Genomic DNA, 15,665 nt, shown 5'->3' with positions numbered 1-15,665 from the left:
GTGAGGTTATTACAAAGTAGAATCTAAAATACCAACATAAATGCAAATTGGTTAAGGATTAAGATGATATCAACATATTCAAAGATACAAGAGATCTAATAGGGAGACAAACTGAATCAATTAGAATCAAAAGTGATAGGGATAGAGAGAAAAAATGTTATTTAATGGAATTAAAAAGTGATTTTAAAAAGCTAAATATTACTAGCAGAATAGTCTTAAATATCTGTAGGGACTGAAGAAGCTCTATGTAGCTGACCTCAAATGACTATGAGTCAGAATGTTTCTATACTTATGCTTTCATTTTTGTCTTTAGGATGGCATTCTCTCTTTTGACCTGTTATTTAGCCTATCCTTGATAAGATTTGAGTGATTCTGGAGCTCAGAATGACTGAAACTGAATATGTGCGTAATGTATTTGTTAATTGAGATAAAAAAGAATACACCAACTTTATTGAAGAGTGAGGCATATTTATATACAAACTAGGAATTTAACTTAGGAAACTATAATTAGGCTAATTGACAATTTACTTAATTGGTTGATATAGTAAGTAATATATACAAATAATATGATAACTGTTAAAGCATAGATATTCAGCATACCCAACTTGTTACAAAGATAATCAACCTGAGCCTCATTTAAAGCTTTTGTGAAGATGTTCCCGAGTTATTATTCAATCTTCATATATCCGGTAAAAATCAAGCTTTGTTGAATTTTTCTCACGAATAAAATGACAATCAATTTCAATATGCTTAGTTTGCTCGTGAAACATATGATTCGATGCAATATGAAGAGCAACTTGGTTATCACACCACAATTTTGCTGGTATTGAAATTTTAAGTTATACTTCAGTCAAGAGTTGATATATTCACATTATCTCACACACATAGAGTGTCGACTCTGGATCGTGACACAACATTTTACTTCTTACTCTTCCATGAAATTAAGTTTCCTCCAACAAAGATATAATAATCTGAAGTAGATCTTCTATCCATTTTAGAACCTACCCAATCTGTAATATGAAAAACATTCAATATGAGTGTGTCTATGATTTTCATATACGATATCCCATTCGGGTTCTCCCTTTAAATAATACAAAATTTACCCTAACATTGTCCAATGACGAACGATTGGAGATGACATAAAATGACTGACAACACTAATCGAATATGCAATATCTAGACGAGTTATGGTAAGGTAATTCAACTTCTCAACTGACCTTCAATATCTCTCAGGATGTTCAAATAGTTCTCCATCTCCTGTGAGGTGTATGTTTTGAGTCATTGAAACACTACAAGGCTTTGCCCCCAGTTAATAAGTCTATGACATATTTTCTCTAAGATAGAAATATACCTTTTTTACTCTTCGTAACCTCAACACCAAAATAAAACTTTAACACCCCCAAGTCTTTCGTATGAAATTGAATATGAATGAAAGATTTAACAGATGAGATCCCCATAGTATCACTTCAGTGATAATAATATCATCTACATATACAACTAATAGAATGATACCAGCTATTGACTCCTTGTAGAACACAGAATGGTCAAACTTGCTTTTCATCATACCAAATTTGTCAACTTGAATAAATTTTCCAAACCAAGCACGAGAACTTTGTATCAAACTATACAAAGCTTTTCGAAGGCGACAAACTCACCCTGACTCCCTCGAGCAACAAAACTAGGAGATAGGCCAGCGAGGAAGCTCATGATAGCCATCTGCTCTCGTTGACATTGTTAAACCTTCACATCAAGGATAAAGGGTGACAACATATTAAACTCCTCATGTATCTTCTTGAATGCCATCAAATAATTGATCAGAGGCTCATCTTATTTTTCAACACGGTAAAATATTTTGCAAACCTCATGCATGCGAGATAGATTCCCATTTCCATAGTACAGAAATTCCAAGTAATCCATTAGTTCTTTAACAAATTCATAGTAATTAATTAAACTAATTACCTCACTATCAATATAATTCTGAATTGATCAAGAGAGCATCCTCTCTAAGCCATGTCTACTTCAAATCATCTTGAGGAGGGTCATTACTTCGTAGATAAAAACAGATAGTCTTACTCCAATCCAAATAGTTCGAACAATTTAGTTCATAGTTTGTGATTTTAGGCATCGCAATCATCACATTTGTTACAATAGAAGGCTTATTTTCAACCATAAGATTTTATCCCAAGGTACGTCAAATAAGAGACGAAGCAAGGAAGACTTCTCTATGTTTTTGCCAAAGGAAGAACAAGATGCAGCGGCTGCTCAGAGAGGAGAGTAGTGACGACGGATGCTTGGCGCACGCAGTGACAAAGGAAGGAAGACTTCTTTGTTTTCTGCCGAAGGAAGAACAAGATGCTGTGGCTGCTAGGATAGGAGAGCAGTGACGGCGGATGCTCGACGCACGGGGTGACGAAGGAAGGAAGACTAATTTGTTTTATGCCGTAGGAAGAACAAGATGTTGTAGGTGCTAGGAGAGGAGAGCAGTGACAACGGATGCTTGGCGCATTAGGTGATGTGACTTGCAGTCACACATAGGTGCTACTCACGTTGAGGTAATGATCACAATCCCAAGGAAGGAAGGGCAGCAACTGGCGAGAGGCGACAAGACGAGCGCGGGGCCGTGAGCTTGTTGGGTCAGTGCGCAGGCATCTAGGGCGAACGTGAGGGGTTCATGGAATGTGCCGACGAACAAGGAGCGGTGGTGGCTGGCTTTGTCGCGATTAAGGCTGGCAGTGGCGGCGGAGAGGAACCCTAATTTCGACAGTGGCGGAGATGAACTCTAATTTTGGCGGCAAAGATGAAATAAAAAAAAATGAGAGGGTAGCAATGATGGATATGAACCCTAATTGTAAATCTCTAAGGCTCTGATACCATGTTAATTGAGATAAAAAAGAATACACCAATTTTATTGAAGAGTGAGACATATTTATATTCAAATTAGGAATTTATCTTTGGAAATTATAATTAGGCTAATTGATAGTTTGCCTAATTGACCGATATATATATATATATATATATATATATATATAGTAGAAAGTTAGGATACTCACCCACGGTGAGTGACACCGTGGGCGACCATGCATTTCACATTTTTTTATTATTATAATTTTGGCTTATGGGTTAAGATTTTGTGAGTTTAGGAGTTGGGTTATATATATAATAGTATTCTAGCTTCTGCTTGAACAATTGATCAAAGAGCAGTGCCCCTGTTCCTTTTGTCCCTACTTCATACTGTGCACTAATTCATCACATGTCAGGAAATAACATCTATACTCTTGATGGCAACTTAGATTTACTCAACTTCTCCGTCTTGAGAATTTCCATGATAAATTTCCCAAAAAGCTTTTCCAGGTTTGGATTTTCCCCAAACCAAGCCACATTTTGTTTTGCCTAAATCATGCACCTTCTCACCCCACACCCCAAAACCCCCTAGCTTAATGAACAAACAAGCTTCCTCTTTTTCTAATTATTTGGCCATCAAGGAGTGTTTAAGCAATACTCCTTGAAGGAGCGTTTCAATTAAAAAACACTTGGAACACTCCATTAAAAGCTTCCCATGAAATCTCTGGTATAATTTTCTAGCATTTGAGCCATCAAGGAGTTTGTATAAGACATGGTTTTGGAAAAAAACAAACTAGACATGCCCTTTTGGGAAATTGCCAATTTCCATCTTGCATAATTTTTAAAAGTTTTGACTGATGCAATGCTATCCTGGCCAGAGTTGTATTCACCAGGCCTCTTATTCTGAGTCACTTTTTTCTCAATGCACTAATGTTAGGTTTGCGACAACTTTTTTTTTGCGTATCCTATGAATTTAAGCTAAGTGGTTGCAATTAAAACTAGTGTTTGTAGAAAACAATGCTAGATTTTAAATTGACTTATCTAAGTGAATTCCTTCATCGTAACTTTGAATATTGCATTATTTCCTTTTCAAACACAATCTATTTTATTCCATCAACAGGTTGTTGGTCACGGAACACAACCGTTTGTCCTTTCCAAGAAGTTCTGGCATCATGCTTCTTCTTCTCCTTTCCCTGTCGATTCAGGTAAGAGGTCTGATGAATTTTCCGGTTGGCTTGACAAGCACGATAAAGATTTAATGGAGGATGGAGTTAGTCTGGGTAGGGATTTACAATGTGGGGAATTTTATCATCTATTTGCTCTTGTTTCATCTGGAGAATTTTCTGTTTCACCTTGCTTGCCAAAAAAAGGGATTGGAGAAGTTGATGAAACAGTGGAACAAGAAATACTTGATGATTTAGGTAACCTAAAACGAAAAAATGATGAAGTTGATTTAAGTGATTTCAAAATAGTTAAAAAGCCCAGGTTAGAAATGATGATTGATAATGATTATAACTCTCGTCGAGAAAAAGGTTTTCCAGGAATTAAGGTTGTTATCACACGTAAAATTATTTCTCAAGCTGGTACATTTATGGTCCCTGAAGAACACAAAAACCATGAATACTCTGTATCATATGACATGAACAATCAGGGATTGCCATGTGGAACCAGTGACATTGCCTTGTCAAACAGTTGTCAGAGCTTAGAAAGTAAAGAAACAGTCCCGGACAAATTACCATGGGATGCCCTAATCAGTTATGCTGAATGTTTATCTGGACCTTATGTAACCAATGACTTGACTAAGTTCTCAGCTGAGATATTTGAAGCTGTGCATTCTGCTGTTTGCAAAGCTGGTGAAGAGGGATTGAACATGGAGGAAATTTCTGAAGCCATGAATGTAGAAGGTACCTTTTCCTACTTTGAACATTCACCTAAATGTGATCAGATTGTATGGCGTATAGTAATGCAATCTTGTGTATTCTTCCAGTCAGACAATATACAGAAATCATTGTGGATACACTTGAAGCGTTTCAACTGGTCATCAAGGTATATTTGTTTTTGCCTTTCAAAATTATCTCACATCAACTAGTAGAATACTGAAGTATCTGTTTTGCAATGTTTTAGTTTTCAACATGTTTTAGAATTTAGATACTACGACAAGGAGTTTATATTTAAAACCTTTTTGAACTTTACAAATTTGACTTTTAATCTCTCTGGTTTTCCAACATAGATAATTAGTTATTACATTGTGAACCACAGATATGATGTCATAATTCAAACAGCACTAAATTTTTGTCACCTACATAGATTGACATTTAAAGTTTGAACAGCCATCCCTTAGCTAGGTATGACATATCAGGTGCCTTTATGAAGGTTCATGGGTTCTTGTCTTTTATAGTTTCAGCAGTTTCTTCTTGAACTTAATTCTCATATTGCTTATCTCCTAGTTTGATGGGTCTGCTCGTGTCACCATAAAGATAACATACTATGCAAGGGTATATCATTAGGGAACTTCAAATTAATTAAATAATTTTTATTGCATTAACTAAATTTTTGGAGTTATTTGTGAACATTGTGATTCCATCTCAACTTTCTTTTTTTCATTCTTCTGTTCGAACTATACCGAATTGTTCTCAAATATTAGTATTTCTTTGTTATGCAGTACCTAAATAACTTGGATATCAAGGTTTACATTTACTCAAAACTACTAATATTATATGTAGTTTGTGCATGTTGGCAGCTTTTCACTGTTGCAATCAATTTGATGGGCATCATTTCACTTGGTAATGTCTCATACTATCCAAAGTTCTTATCGTCGAAATCTTGTTCAGGTTAATTCATATGACAATGTTCGAGTTCTTGATTCTTCATACAAATGCAAGTACTTTCTACAGTCTCCTGGAGTCCAGCATGCATATAAAAAAATTCCATGTTGCAAGGATCCTGTAGAAACACATGAAGCATCTAGGGACAATTTTCCACGGAGACCAGATATTAATAATCACGAGCCAAGTGAATATCTATCTGATGGGCATGAAGTGTCTTTTGTTGATTTGCCTAGTGAGACCATTGTGCTGGATGTGGAAAAGGAGTATGTTAAATCTGGCCTCACTCTTCCTGAAGAAAATACACAGGTCTCTGATTCTAAGCCAAAGAAAGATATTGAGGATGGGAATTGTTCTACTGCTTCCTGTCGTCCGATATTACCATGGATAAATGGTGATGGAAGTATAAATACCATAGTTCTCAAGGGTCTTACACGTCGTCTTCTGGGAACCATAATGCAAAATCCCGGCATCTTGGAGGTATTGCTTTCACAATTTGCATTTTATCCATCATATAAATTCAAATTCCAGTTTGTGATTTTTCCAAATGGAATTTTGGTCTTCATCCATATCTGTTTTTTCATAAATTTATGAGCAAAACTATCAGCTAAAATTTGGCTGATTAAAGCTTGTTGGTTTGATGGCAGGAGGAGATCATTCAGCGAATGGATGTATTAAACCCTCAGGTATCACTGTGATCTGAGTTATAATAATCTTGTACAAAGTATAGTCCAACCTAGATGATGATATTTGAAACTTTAGAAAATAAAACTGAGTATACTGTAAATCATGGCTGACTTTCATGACTTGATCAAATCTTTTAGTTCTATTTGAACTTTAATTATCTTATTGGATAAAATTAACTTCTTATCAGACTAATCTGGTTTGGTGCTTAACTAGTTTACATGTGTGCATGAATCAGAGTAGGTTGTGGGAGGTTTCCCATAGAAAACAGAACGTTAGGTGCATTGATAATTTCCAATCCTACATTGACCTTGTGTTTTTATTTAAGTCTGATGATATTATAGATAACTTGGATTTGTTGTTTATGACCTTGTTTGTATCTCTACACAACTGGAACTTTTATCTGATGACTTGTTTTGGATACTATACAGAGTTGCAGAAAACTTCTGGAATTGATGATTCTAGATAATCATCTTACTATGCGGAGGTTGCCACAGACATCATCCTCAACGCCGCCCACTCTATTGCGAAAGTTATTGGGACCCAATTTAACCAAAGTGCAGCCAGTTTTTAGAAAACATTTCTTTGCAAATCCTTTGAGTTCCTCCCTCTTTTAAGTTGGCAACATTTTATCCTTGCCGTGAAGTTGTGACATGTCAGGTTAGTTTTACGCATCCTGCGAAATGTAAATATATTTTGCTCCCCTGCAACAGTGGAGAAAGATTAATCTATTCGTCGGGCAAATTACTTATGTTTTCTTAGTAGCTACTTTGTGATAGTTTTTTTTTTTTTTTGGTCTTATTCCTGCCCGAATGTGATTGTATATGTATTCAAATACTCTGGAATCTTATGTTAATGTTTTCTTCCAGAAGAATCAGCTTCGAAATTAAATTAGTCGAGTTTGTACTTCATGTTGGCTCAAATAATGGCCACCTCTTGTTTTGACTCTTCTAATAAATAGTGAGCCCTCTGTGTTATGGTATAGTGGTAAGATATTCAGGTTATCACTCAGATATCCGTGATTCGAGCTTTAACTATGACGTGTTTGTAGGAATTTTTTTCTAAATAAGACACGTAATTAAAGGGTGTTGGGTTCTTGGGTTGTTTACTGTGAGCGTTTTTCGATTTATTCCGATGATCATAAAAAAATTTTATGAGGTCGGATCGGTCATTCAATGATTCAATGTTATCTGATTAATTATTATTTTTTTCTTCTAATAAATAATGCTTCGAAATTCGCTAATGTCATTCTATTGGTCATTTGGTGTCATGCCCATGAAATAATCGTCCCAACTACCCTTTAAATTCTAATTTCTTCATTATATATAGTTCGTTGAATGCCGATTTCAACTATTAAAAATTCTACTTTTTCGCTATATGTTTTTGCTGAAATATTAAATTGTCCCTCAATCATAAGATATGAACCAGCCACTGATTAAATTGTGGATTAACATGAAGACTTTGGAGGTGGACAACCACATGGCGAGCTCCAGCAGTATCATGCATTTGCTTTTCAATTATTGCCAAAATGTAGTGCGCGAGCGACTAAAGCACCTGCGACTTTGTAAAAGCATGCCTTGTTTCATAATTATTGTTGGCTCCTTTTTTTTTCTGTTTTTTTTTTGTGGTGACTCATCACCAGTTTCAGAATTGCTTTCGGACTTGCACAGAACCATCACGTAGCTTGAATTAATTCTTCCATGCATGGTTGTCGATAATATAGTGATCACTGTTCTTTTAATTGTGATATAAGATAATATAATTTTTTATCACGTGCGTCTCGGGGAAGAAGAGTTTCTTATAAACTAGCTAGGGTTCTGTTGTCGCAGCAAGATCATCATAAACACTGTACAAAATCTTCTATTAATAAAACAATATTGCAACACTTAAATTAACGTAAAAGTTGCAGTTAGGCAAAGATACATATATTCATCAACTAAAGCAGGCTGTTTAATCTAGCATCAATAAATTAAGGCAGCAGCTAGTCATCAGCCCAATGCATGATCATGCATTCAGTGAAAGTGAAAGCAAAGCTTGATATTTAACACACTGGTAGTCAAGAAGCATGATTATCGAACACACACACAGAGTGGAGCACTGATTGAATTGTAGTGGCGACGATTCTTTCTTTCTTTCTTTGTTTCTTGAAGTGGTGGTCCTCAGGAATCCATGGTCGATAGTGAGTGTAGAGCCCTATATTTTTAGCTCCACATCATGGTCACTTGCGACTATACATCGGCATACATAATTCTTATTGTTTATTGAGTTAATTATTCAGCAAGTATATATATTAGATGGAACCTCATCAGGCTAGCTAAATGCAATTGATCAAAATATCCCCTCGACAATATTCTCCAAGGTCAGTGACACAGCCGCTGCAAAACAAAATTAACCCACGTGTTCTTCTGCACTAGCCGCCGCCATCCACCAATTCCCAGCAGAATTGTGGTTTGCGCCAACGCCTGCTGGGCCTCCCCGCCGGATCCATCTCCGCCCCTACGTCGTTTACCTTTAAATTTTTTAGTGATGATTCTTCAAGATTAGTATTTGCGTGATGTAACTCTACAAAAATCAGAATCTACTGTGGAGTGAGTCAGGGAGTGAGTGAGTGGCCTTAGCTCGTGAGATAACGCCAACCTTTTTAAATCAATGAGCTGCTTTAATTTTGTGTTTAGCGCAGAGAGTAGCTCCATTAATTCCGCCGTCGCTATCTGTGATGGACTAATCATCGAGCGTTGACAAGTTGACGACAGCCGTCATATATAGAGAGGTTGGATAGAGTTGTACGAATCTTCAATGCAATATAATCTCTGAGTTGTGTACTAGATTGCAATTTTTAATATATATTTTTCTTCTTCTTTTCTTTTACTTGTATATATATATGATTAGTGTGCATGATTTGTCGAGAAATTAAGTGTGACTTCTCGAAATGATCTTGATAGGACATTAATTTGTAGATTGATTAGTTGGAAAAAGAAAGTCACTTTCTTTTGTCGATGAAAGCAGTTCAATAAGTGCAGTATTATTGAAACATGTCAAATCGGCATCGCGTTAATGCCTACTTTCTTTCATTCATAGTTTTAATCTCTCAGGAGCTTTGCAATCACAGCACATGGAATGCAGAGGCGAAATCATTTGGACAAGACGTTTGCCTTCTTTTCAACAGATTATGGGATTAGGATGCAGAGTTATGGAGAACTAGATAATTGATGATTCTTAGGAGTTGATATTCTTTTCCCGTAACACAATTATGGTGGGGAATTCCTCCTACACTAAACTAATCATGCCAAACAGAATGTCAGAACAGGAAGGGAGTAAAGAAATCGGTTTGGGAAGGAGCACCAAAGTAACCATGTCGTTGTGGCAGTAAGACCTGAAGCCAAAAAAGGAAACCAAAAGTAGAGAGGCAGGCGTATTAAAATCGAAGAGTGGTATGGACGGAAAGGAGCGAGGGAGGAGTCGGGAGAGCGGTGCGGTTGAGAGGGCGACCAAAGGCTTCGCGCGAAGTGGCAATTTATATGCCTCCACTACTCGAATGGCTGCGTCGCTTTGCTGATTACTCCTTGTCCCCAATTTCAACCTTCGCGAGGTTTATTAATTTCTCCAAAAATTGAAACCTTTTTGGCTTCCAGTTCTTTTGTCGTATGACGCGCCGCGCCCAAGTTTTCTGCTCGAAAAGTAAACGTGTTTTGGCGAAGAATTAGGTCAGTCTTTGTGGTTTCGCTGCTCCGTTTCTTCCGCCCGTTTATTCTCTTTCTCGTCAAAAATCGAACTTTTATTCCGCAGATGCCATTGTTAGGGCATGAAACTTGAATTGATGGTTGCTTTTTCTTGTCATTAATAGGGAGAAGAAGCGTTCTTCGCAGGAGATAGTTTGTTCTTGGTCTCTGATTTCCTTTGGGAAAAAAGTTACTTTTGGGATGAGAACGTCGGCTGATCATAATTGGAATTTTAGTTATGGTGGAGTTTTTCCTCCATCTTTTAGCAATCAAATCGTAGTTCCTCTTCAGCCAGCAACGTTGAGCAATGTGACAGACTTGATATCCGAGGGAATGCGTGATTCAGTTGACGTTCGTAGCATGGCAGGATTGATCTTGCCTGGCAACCTTGTCACTCAGAGTAATTCTTCACCTATAATGCCACTGCCTGGTAATCTTTCAGGAAACATCGTTCTTGACCCAGTGCCCCTCTCAAGCTCAGTCCAGCAGCAGCTGCTAGTTGGTCTTTGGAGGAATTGTATGTGCTGAGGCAAGGCCTTGTAGAGTAAGTTTATTTTGCTTAGTTTTGATATTGTTTCTTTGCTCCTCTAGTACATGTCGATCAATTATGACAGTCTACAATTAAATAGAGCTCAATGGTGGTATAAGATCAAGAGCAATGTAGAAAAGACCAAATAGTTGAGAAGCACAGATTATTGTGCGAAAAAACTCAATTGAACTACATTGTGGGGAAGACTCGAAGTTTTGAAGATGTTTCACTCAGATTTTTTATTCCGACATCTCTGTTCTCTAACATGAAGTAGTTGATGTTTTAACAAAATGTTTTTCTCTGGCATGTTAGAGAATTTACATCCTTTGACATGTGAATTTTATTCATATTGGTGCATGTCATATACTCAGATATGCTACTGAACCAACTAGTATAATGAAGTATATCAAGATAGCAGCTAAGCTTCCTGAGAAGACAGTGAGGGATGTCGCCATGAGGTGCCAGTGGATAGCTGTGAGTAGATACTTTTACACTTTTAGTATTTCACATTTTTACAAACATGTTTAAAAAGAAATTCAAAGTATGCCCCTCACATGCTTCATACTGCTTACCAACCAGTTGGAAATATTATTGGTAGGCAAATGCTTAATATCTATTTGAAGTACTGAAAGTTCTATTTTCTCTATTTCTTTGGTGATTTCATTATCAAATTTAAATATCCATTTGTTTCCTTATATTTTCCTAATGCTGTTTAAGGTGACAGAAAAATGAGGAGGATCCTCCAAGAAAGTATTTCATAAGAGATGAAATGAACAGGGTGCCCCCCGTGCTGTTCATCCAATAACAAAACACACAACTGGATTTAGACAAAGTAATGAATATATATATATATATATATATATATATATATATAGAATGCAAATCAGCTTCTCGAGAAAGTAGTATTGCCTCACATGAAAGACTCTCAGGAAAATCATTAGCAACAACATATGTTGGTCCTCATCCTCCATATGCACCTTGGCTGACTTATGTCACAACAGAAGTATTTGTAACTAGATATTCTCCTGAATTTCCTGTCATACTGATTACTAATACTAGTAGGTCTACCATTATCATGTTTTAATATTCATTCTACTTTATTCTGTGTTATTTGAGAATAATCATACTTGTGTCCGTCCTGGTCTGAAGCAGTAGAAAAAGTAAGATTTTTATGAATATTCCCTTCAGATATTTTTGACTGATATTTTGGTTTTCCTTGTAGAAGGAGAGTGGGAAAAGACGCAAGTTAGGAAGTTACTATGCTGAAAAGAAGGTAAAAGATGGCAACTCTCAACGTAATACAATTTTCAGTATTGCTGATTGCGGATCACCTTCTTTTCTGCTTGTATAACGTCTTGATAGATTCTAGAGTTTGTACTTCTTTGTCTCTTCAACTAGCTTTTTCCTGTTATTCGATCACTTATTGCTCATTAGATTTATCTATTTCCCTTATTTGTATCATTCATAGTTTGACAGTCCTTAGCAGAAAGAAACAAGTTGTGTATTTGGCGCTCTCTTGTTGTATGGAAACACAATGAGTTTGGGAGTTTCTATGATTTTTGCACACAAGTAGCTAAGATGCTGATGTTGAATTTTATTCAGGAAAAGGTGGTGTATTCTTCCTCACTGAGTACTGTAACTTCTGTTCAACCAAAGGGCACCACCTACTCTTCTTTGAGGATATATGATGTGCCCAGCAATAAACAGCCCAGTCAAGGAGGTTAGGCTATTGAAATAGTTATCTTTACCATAATGTAAATATGCTGCTTATCGCATCTCTTCATAATTTATATTGTAACAGCACTATAATTGAATCATTAAGGCAAGGGTCTACTTTCACTTTTACTATTGTAGTAACCAATATGTAAAGTTCTGATTACAAGATTTTTAGGCAGGCAATCACATAGTTTATTGTAGACCTTTAGTTCTTTTTGTGAATTCTCACAGATGACGAGTAATTTGTCCCAATTTCTTTTTCTTTTTTAACTTTCTTATTTGTTTTTCTCCTTTTCTGAATTATCTCATTGCAATAACAACTTTTTGTTTCTCAACAGCTTCTCCAGTGAACACTGAGACACAATGCCTTCTAATGGAGAATTGTAACCTTCTCAATCAGATTGGGTCAAACCTCGAATTGAGTAAGGTTGATAGCATATGTCCTCTACCTTCTATTTTCTTCCTTTTGTTGCCTTCAAGTCTTACATTATCGTCGCTACTTGATACAAAGCCAATCAAGCTCGTCTTTCTTGCCAAAATAGTTGGACTAACATGACTTGCTGATGATGAAGAGTCTTTGAATTATACTTTATCAACCTTTTGCAATGAATTATTTGTTACTGTCGCTTCAATTCTCTATGATATATTCCAGCTAGAAGATAATATCAACCTATTCTACCGAACAAGAGTGAACATAGCAACCGTTTTAAATAGGTAACTCAAATTTCAACTATTTCAATTATAGCAGTCTTTTAGGGTGATAAATGCTCCAACTTCTTTTATAAGAGAGTTTTCCTTTTTTTTCTTCGATCAGGATGAGTGACAAACTAGGAATGATGAGTCAGATGCCTCCATTGCCGGTGCTAATTGATGATAACCTTTTCCAGCCCATTCTTCCCCTAGCTAGACAGGTAAGCTTCCAGTGTTTTATTTTTCCTTCAACTATGTGTGATCGTCATTGGACATCAAATCTTCATTTTTGGTTTCAAGTTTCCTATTACTCTTTCTTGTCTATTCATGGTCACTTTAAATTGATATTAATATTGGTTTTGCTTTTCTCCAAGGTTCTGTAAGAGGAAGATCATTTGCCTGCTTCATGAATGCTGCTGAAATTTCTGTCGAAGCTTGTTTGTAGGTATACTATGCTCTTCCCGGGTGATCCAATCAGGTTTAGGAGCACATCAACCTGAAGATCAACTAGGTTCCAATCGATGCCACGACATTCAGTATAATCTAGCAATGAAAATTCAACTTCTCCTGCAATTGCCCATGTCTGTCCATCTGATAGCAAGTATTCCGGTCACACTAGCGTAAGCACTTTGGTCGAACAAAGTTATTCAGTGCTCAATCTTCGAACTGTATCAGGTTGAACGAACTATAATGGAAGAGACAGGACACTTTTATCATTTCTGGATGAGAAGCTTGTAAACCATCAAACGCAACACATGATCAGAAACAAGAACTCTTAATTTTTCAGCCAATCCATAATCTTTTTTTTTTTCAAGCCATTTTTCTTATGCGTGACCTGATCAAACAGAGCACGCATCTATAGATTCTGCTCCCTCGAATTAAACTCCACACACTTATTTACATCGATTCTGCATCTCTCAAAGCGCAAGAACAGCCGCGACTTCTTGCAGAACCAGAGCTGCATCAGTGTACCTGCTCTGTGTCACAGACATGCTTCTGCTCTTCACAGCACCGTCCAGCTGAAACCAATGAGAATTTCAAGCGAATAGCTTTGAAAAAGGGATAAATATTAGATCGATTAATGGACAAAAAGCATTGAAATTATGCTCGGCATTGCCTGCTCCAAGTTGTAGAAGAGCTTGTTGGCGAGGTCAGTGAGGAGGGCCTTCTGGCGCTCATCTCTGGCACTGGAGATCACTTGATTGAAGTCGCAGAACAGGAAGGTGGACTTGAGTCGAAGGGTGGTGCTCATCAGCTCCCATGTCTCTTCGTCTTCTTCCTCCTCCAGATCCTCCTCCATGGACAGGAGATCCAACACACAGCTCCTCATCCTACAAACGCACCCCTTCCAGTCCATGCCTTCCATGGCTGTTCTCGCAACGATCTAAAAAAGGAAAACAGGTCAAATGCACATGATCCAGAGAGCTCCAAAGAGTCTTGAAAAAAGTCAGCTTTGTTGCTACAAAGGGAAGCTTCCTGATCTTTTAAATGTAAACCGAGAAAAGGAGCAGCGTTTATGCTTTTGATGCTCAGAAATTGATCGCGCTCGGAGAAAAAAGAAGGGAGAAGATTTCTCTTTGATTGTTATCCAAGAAAGAAGAATCCATGAGTTCTGTGTCGTCATTGTCTTGTTTGACCGCACTATGCTACGCTGTCTTTTTTTTTCTTGAACTATTACCGAATAATAGCAAGAAAATGAAGGAGTAATTAAAGTCAACGAATGAGAATTACATCAAAAGCCAGTCATCACTTCAAAATCCATCTCTCATGGAAAAAAGAAAGGTCAATTTTTATTTTTTTTTACCAGAACAAGAACATTCGCTTGGGAAATCTTTCACCGAAACCATTAACAAATACTTAATTTACAAACAAAAAGGAAGAACCCGAACATGAATCAGAAGCAAACAGTCTGCATCCCTAGCACAGAATTCACAAGGAAACAAAACCTGCAGAGTTCGCTCTCCAAGCTCCAACTAGTTAGGGCCAAAGAGGAGAGAAGAAATCAGGGTTGAAAAATAACACTGACGAGAAAAAAAAACATTGCCAGAGTTGTCCTTAAAGCTGCTCCAAAGGAAGAAAACAAAAAACACAACTGGATCTTCTCTGGGTCTCTTTAAAAAAACATAGAATAGAAAGGAAAAAAAAAAAAAAAAAGTCGCCCACCTGATTGGCTGATTCGTTCTTCTCTTGCTCGTGGTATTATTATTATTATTATAGATTTTTTTTTAATTATCTGTATTGTGGCATCTTTATATCTAATGAAATGGCTCTGCAGACAATTGGAAAAAGGACGGTACCAATGATCGGTAACGTCAAATCTAAGAACAGAGAGGTTTCTGTGCGTGCCTTATTACTTTTAATTACTGAAAATTGTTAAAATACGACAATTAACGCATGGTCCAAAGCTCTCTTTATTTCGATTTTACTTTTATGCGTTGGCTGATAGTAAGTTTTTTTCTCTTCGTCGTTTCTTTTAAATTAAATTAAATTTTTCTCTATCCATGATATACTGATTTTTAAAAATTAATACTATTGATTTTTAAATATCAAAATTATAATGATATTGATATAATTAAATTGTGGTTTAAGACGTGCTTAGAGTTGCTTCAAATTATATAAAGAGAGTCCAAATTATATAAAGGAAGGTAAATTATGATATCA

General features: G+C 36.6%; 4 protein-coding genes across 7 annotated transcripts in view; 3 read left to right on the top strand and 1 right to left on the bottom strand.

Annotated features, from left to right (window-relative positions):
• LOC122017169 overlaps window positions 1-7,243 on the top strand; it is a 35,236-nt gene extending 27,993 nt beyond the window's left edge. Inside the window, exons 14-18 of the mRNA XM_042574706.1 lie at window positions 3,962-4,745; window positions 4,829-4,887; window positions 5,673-6,146; window positions 6,314-6,352; window positions 6,782-7,243. Of these exons, the coding sequence (XP_042430640.1) occupies window positions 3,962-4,745; window positions 4,829-4,887; window positions 5,673-6,146; window positions 6,314-6,352; window positions 6,782-6,967 (1,542 nt within the window). The 3' untranslated portion in view covers window positions 6,968-7,243. The remainder of the gene's footprint in view (window positions 1-3,961; window positions 4,746-4,828; window positions 4,888-5,672; window positions 6,147-6,313; window positions 6,353-6,781) is intronic.
• A 2,379-nt stretch (window positions 7,244-9,622) lies between these two features.
• LOC122015650 lies at window positions 9,623-10,597 on the top strand. The gene is made up of 2 exons (XM_042572648.1): window positions 9,623-9,939; window positions 10,195-10,597. The coding sequence occupies exons 1-2, from the start codon at window positions 9,869-9,871 to the stop codon at window positions 10,595-10,597; spliced, it is 474 nt and encodes a 157-aa protein (XP_042428582.1). The 5' UTR covers window positions 9,623-9,868.
• On the top strand, window positions 10,541-13,720 carry LOC122015192. Its single transcript, XM_042571951.1, has 8 exons — window positions 10,541-10,613; window positions 10,970-11,072; window positions 11,821-11,871; window positions 12,201-12,318; window positions 12,653-12,741; window positions 12,967-13,028; window positions 13,129-13,225; window positions 13,379-13,720. The coding sequence occupies exons 2-8, from the start codon at window positions 10,995-10,997 to the stop codon at window positions 13,385-13,387; spliced, it is 504 nt and encodes a 167-aa protein (XP_042427885.1). The 5' UTR covers window positions 10,541-10,613; window positions 10,970-10,994; the 3' UTR covers window positions 13,388-13,720.
• A 40-nt stretch (window positions 13,721-13,760) lies between these two features.
• On the bottom strand, window positions 13,761-15,296 carry LOC122015193 (photosynthetic NDH subunit of lumenal location 3, chloroplastic-like). 4 transcript variants are annotated; one of them, XM_042571955.1, is made up of 3 exons: window positions 15,168-15,296; window positions 14,122-14,388; window positions 13,761-14,023 (listed from the first exon to the last, which is right to left on the bottom strand). In XM_042571955.1, the coding sequence occupies exons 2-3, from the start codon at window positions 14,368-14,370 to the stop codon at window positions 13,922-13,924; spliced, it is 351 nt and encodes a 116-aa protein (XP_042427889.1). In that variant the 5' UTR covers window positions 14,371-14,388; window positions 15,168-15,296; the 3' UTR covers window positions 13,761-13,921. The 4 variants fall into 4 exon arrangements, with proteins under 4 accessions (XP_042427889.1, XP_042427887.1, XP_042427886.1 ...); XM_042571953.1 differs by lacking the exon at window positions 15,168-15,296 and adding an exon at window positions 14,894-15,110; XM_042571952.1 differs by lacking the exon at window positions 15,168-15,296 and adding an exon at window positions 14,951-15,108.
• Between the last annotated feature and the right edge of the window lie 369 nt (window positions 15,297-15,665).

Source organism: Zingiber officinale, chromosome 8B (assembly GCF_018446385.1).
Source record: "Zingiber officinale cultivar Zhangliang chromosome 8B, Zo_v1.1, whole genome shotgun sequence".
In the NCBI taxonomy this organism is placed as follows: Eukaryota; Viridiplantae; Streptophyta; class Magnoliopsida; order Zingiberales; family Zingiberaceae; genus Zingiber; species Zingiber officinale.
This window is presented reverse-complemented; position numbering and strand designations above follow the sequence as displayed.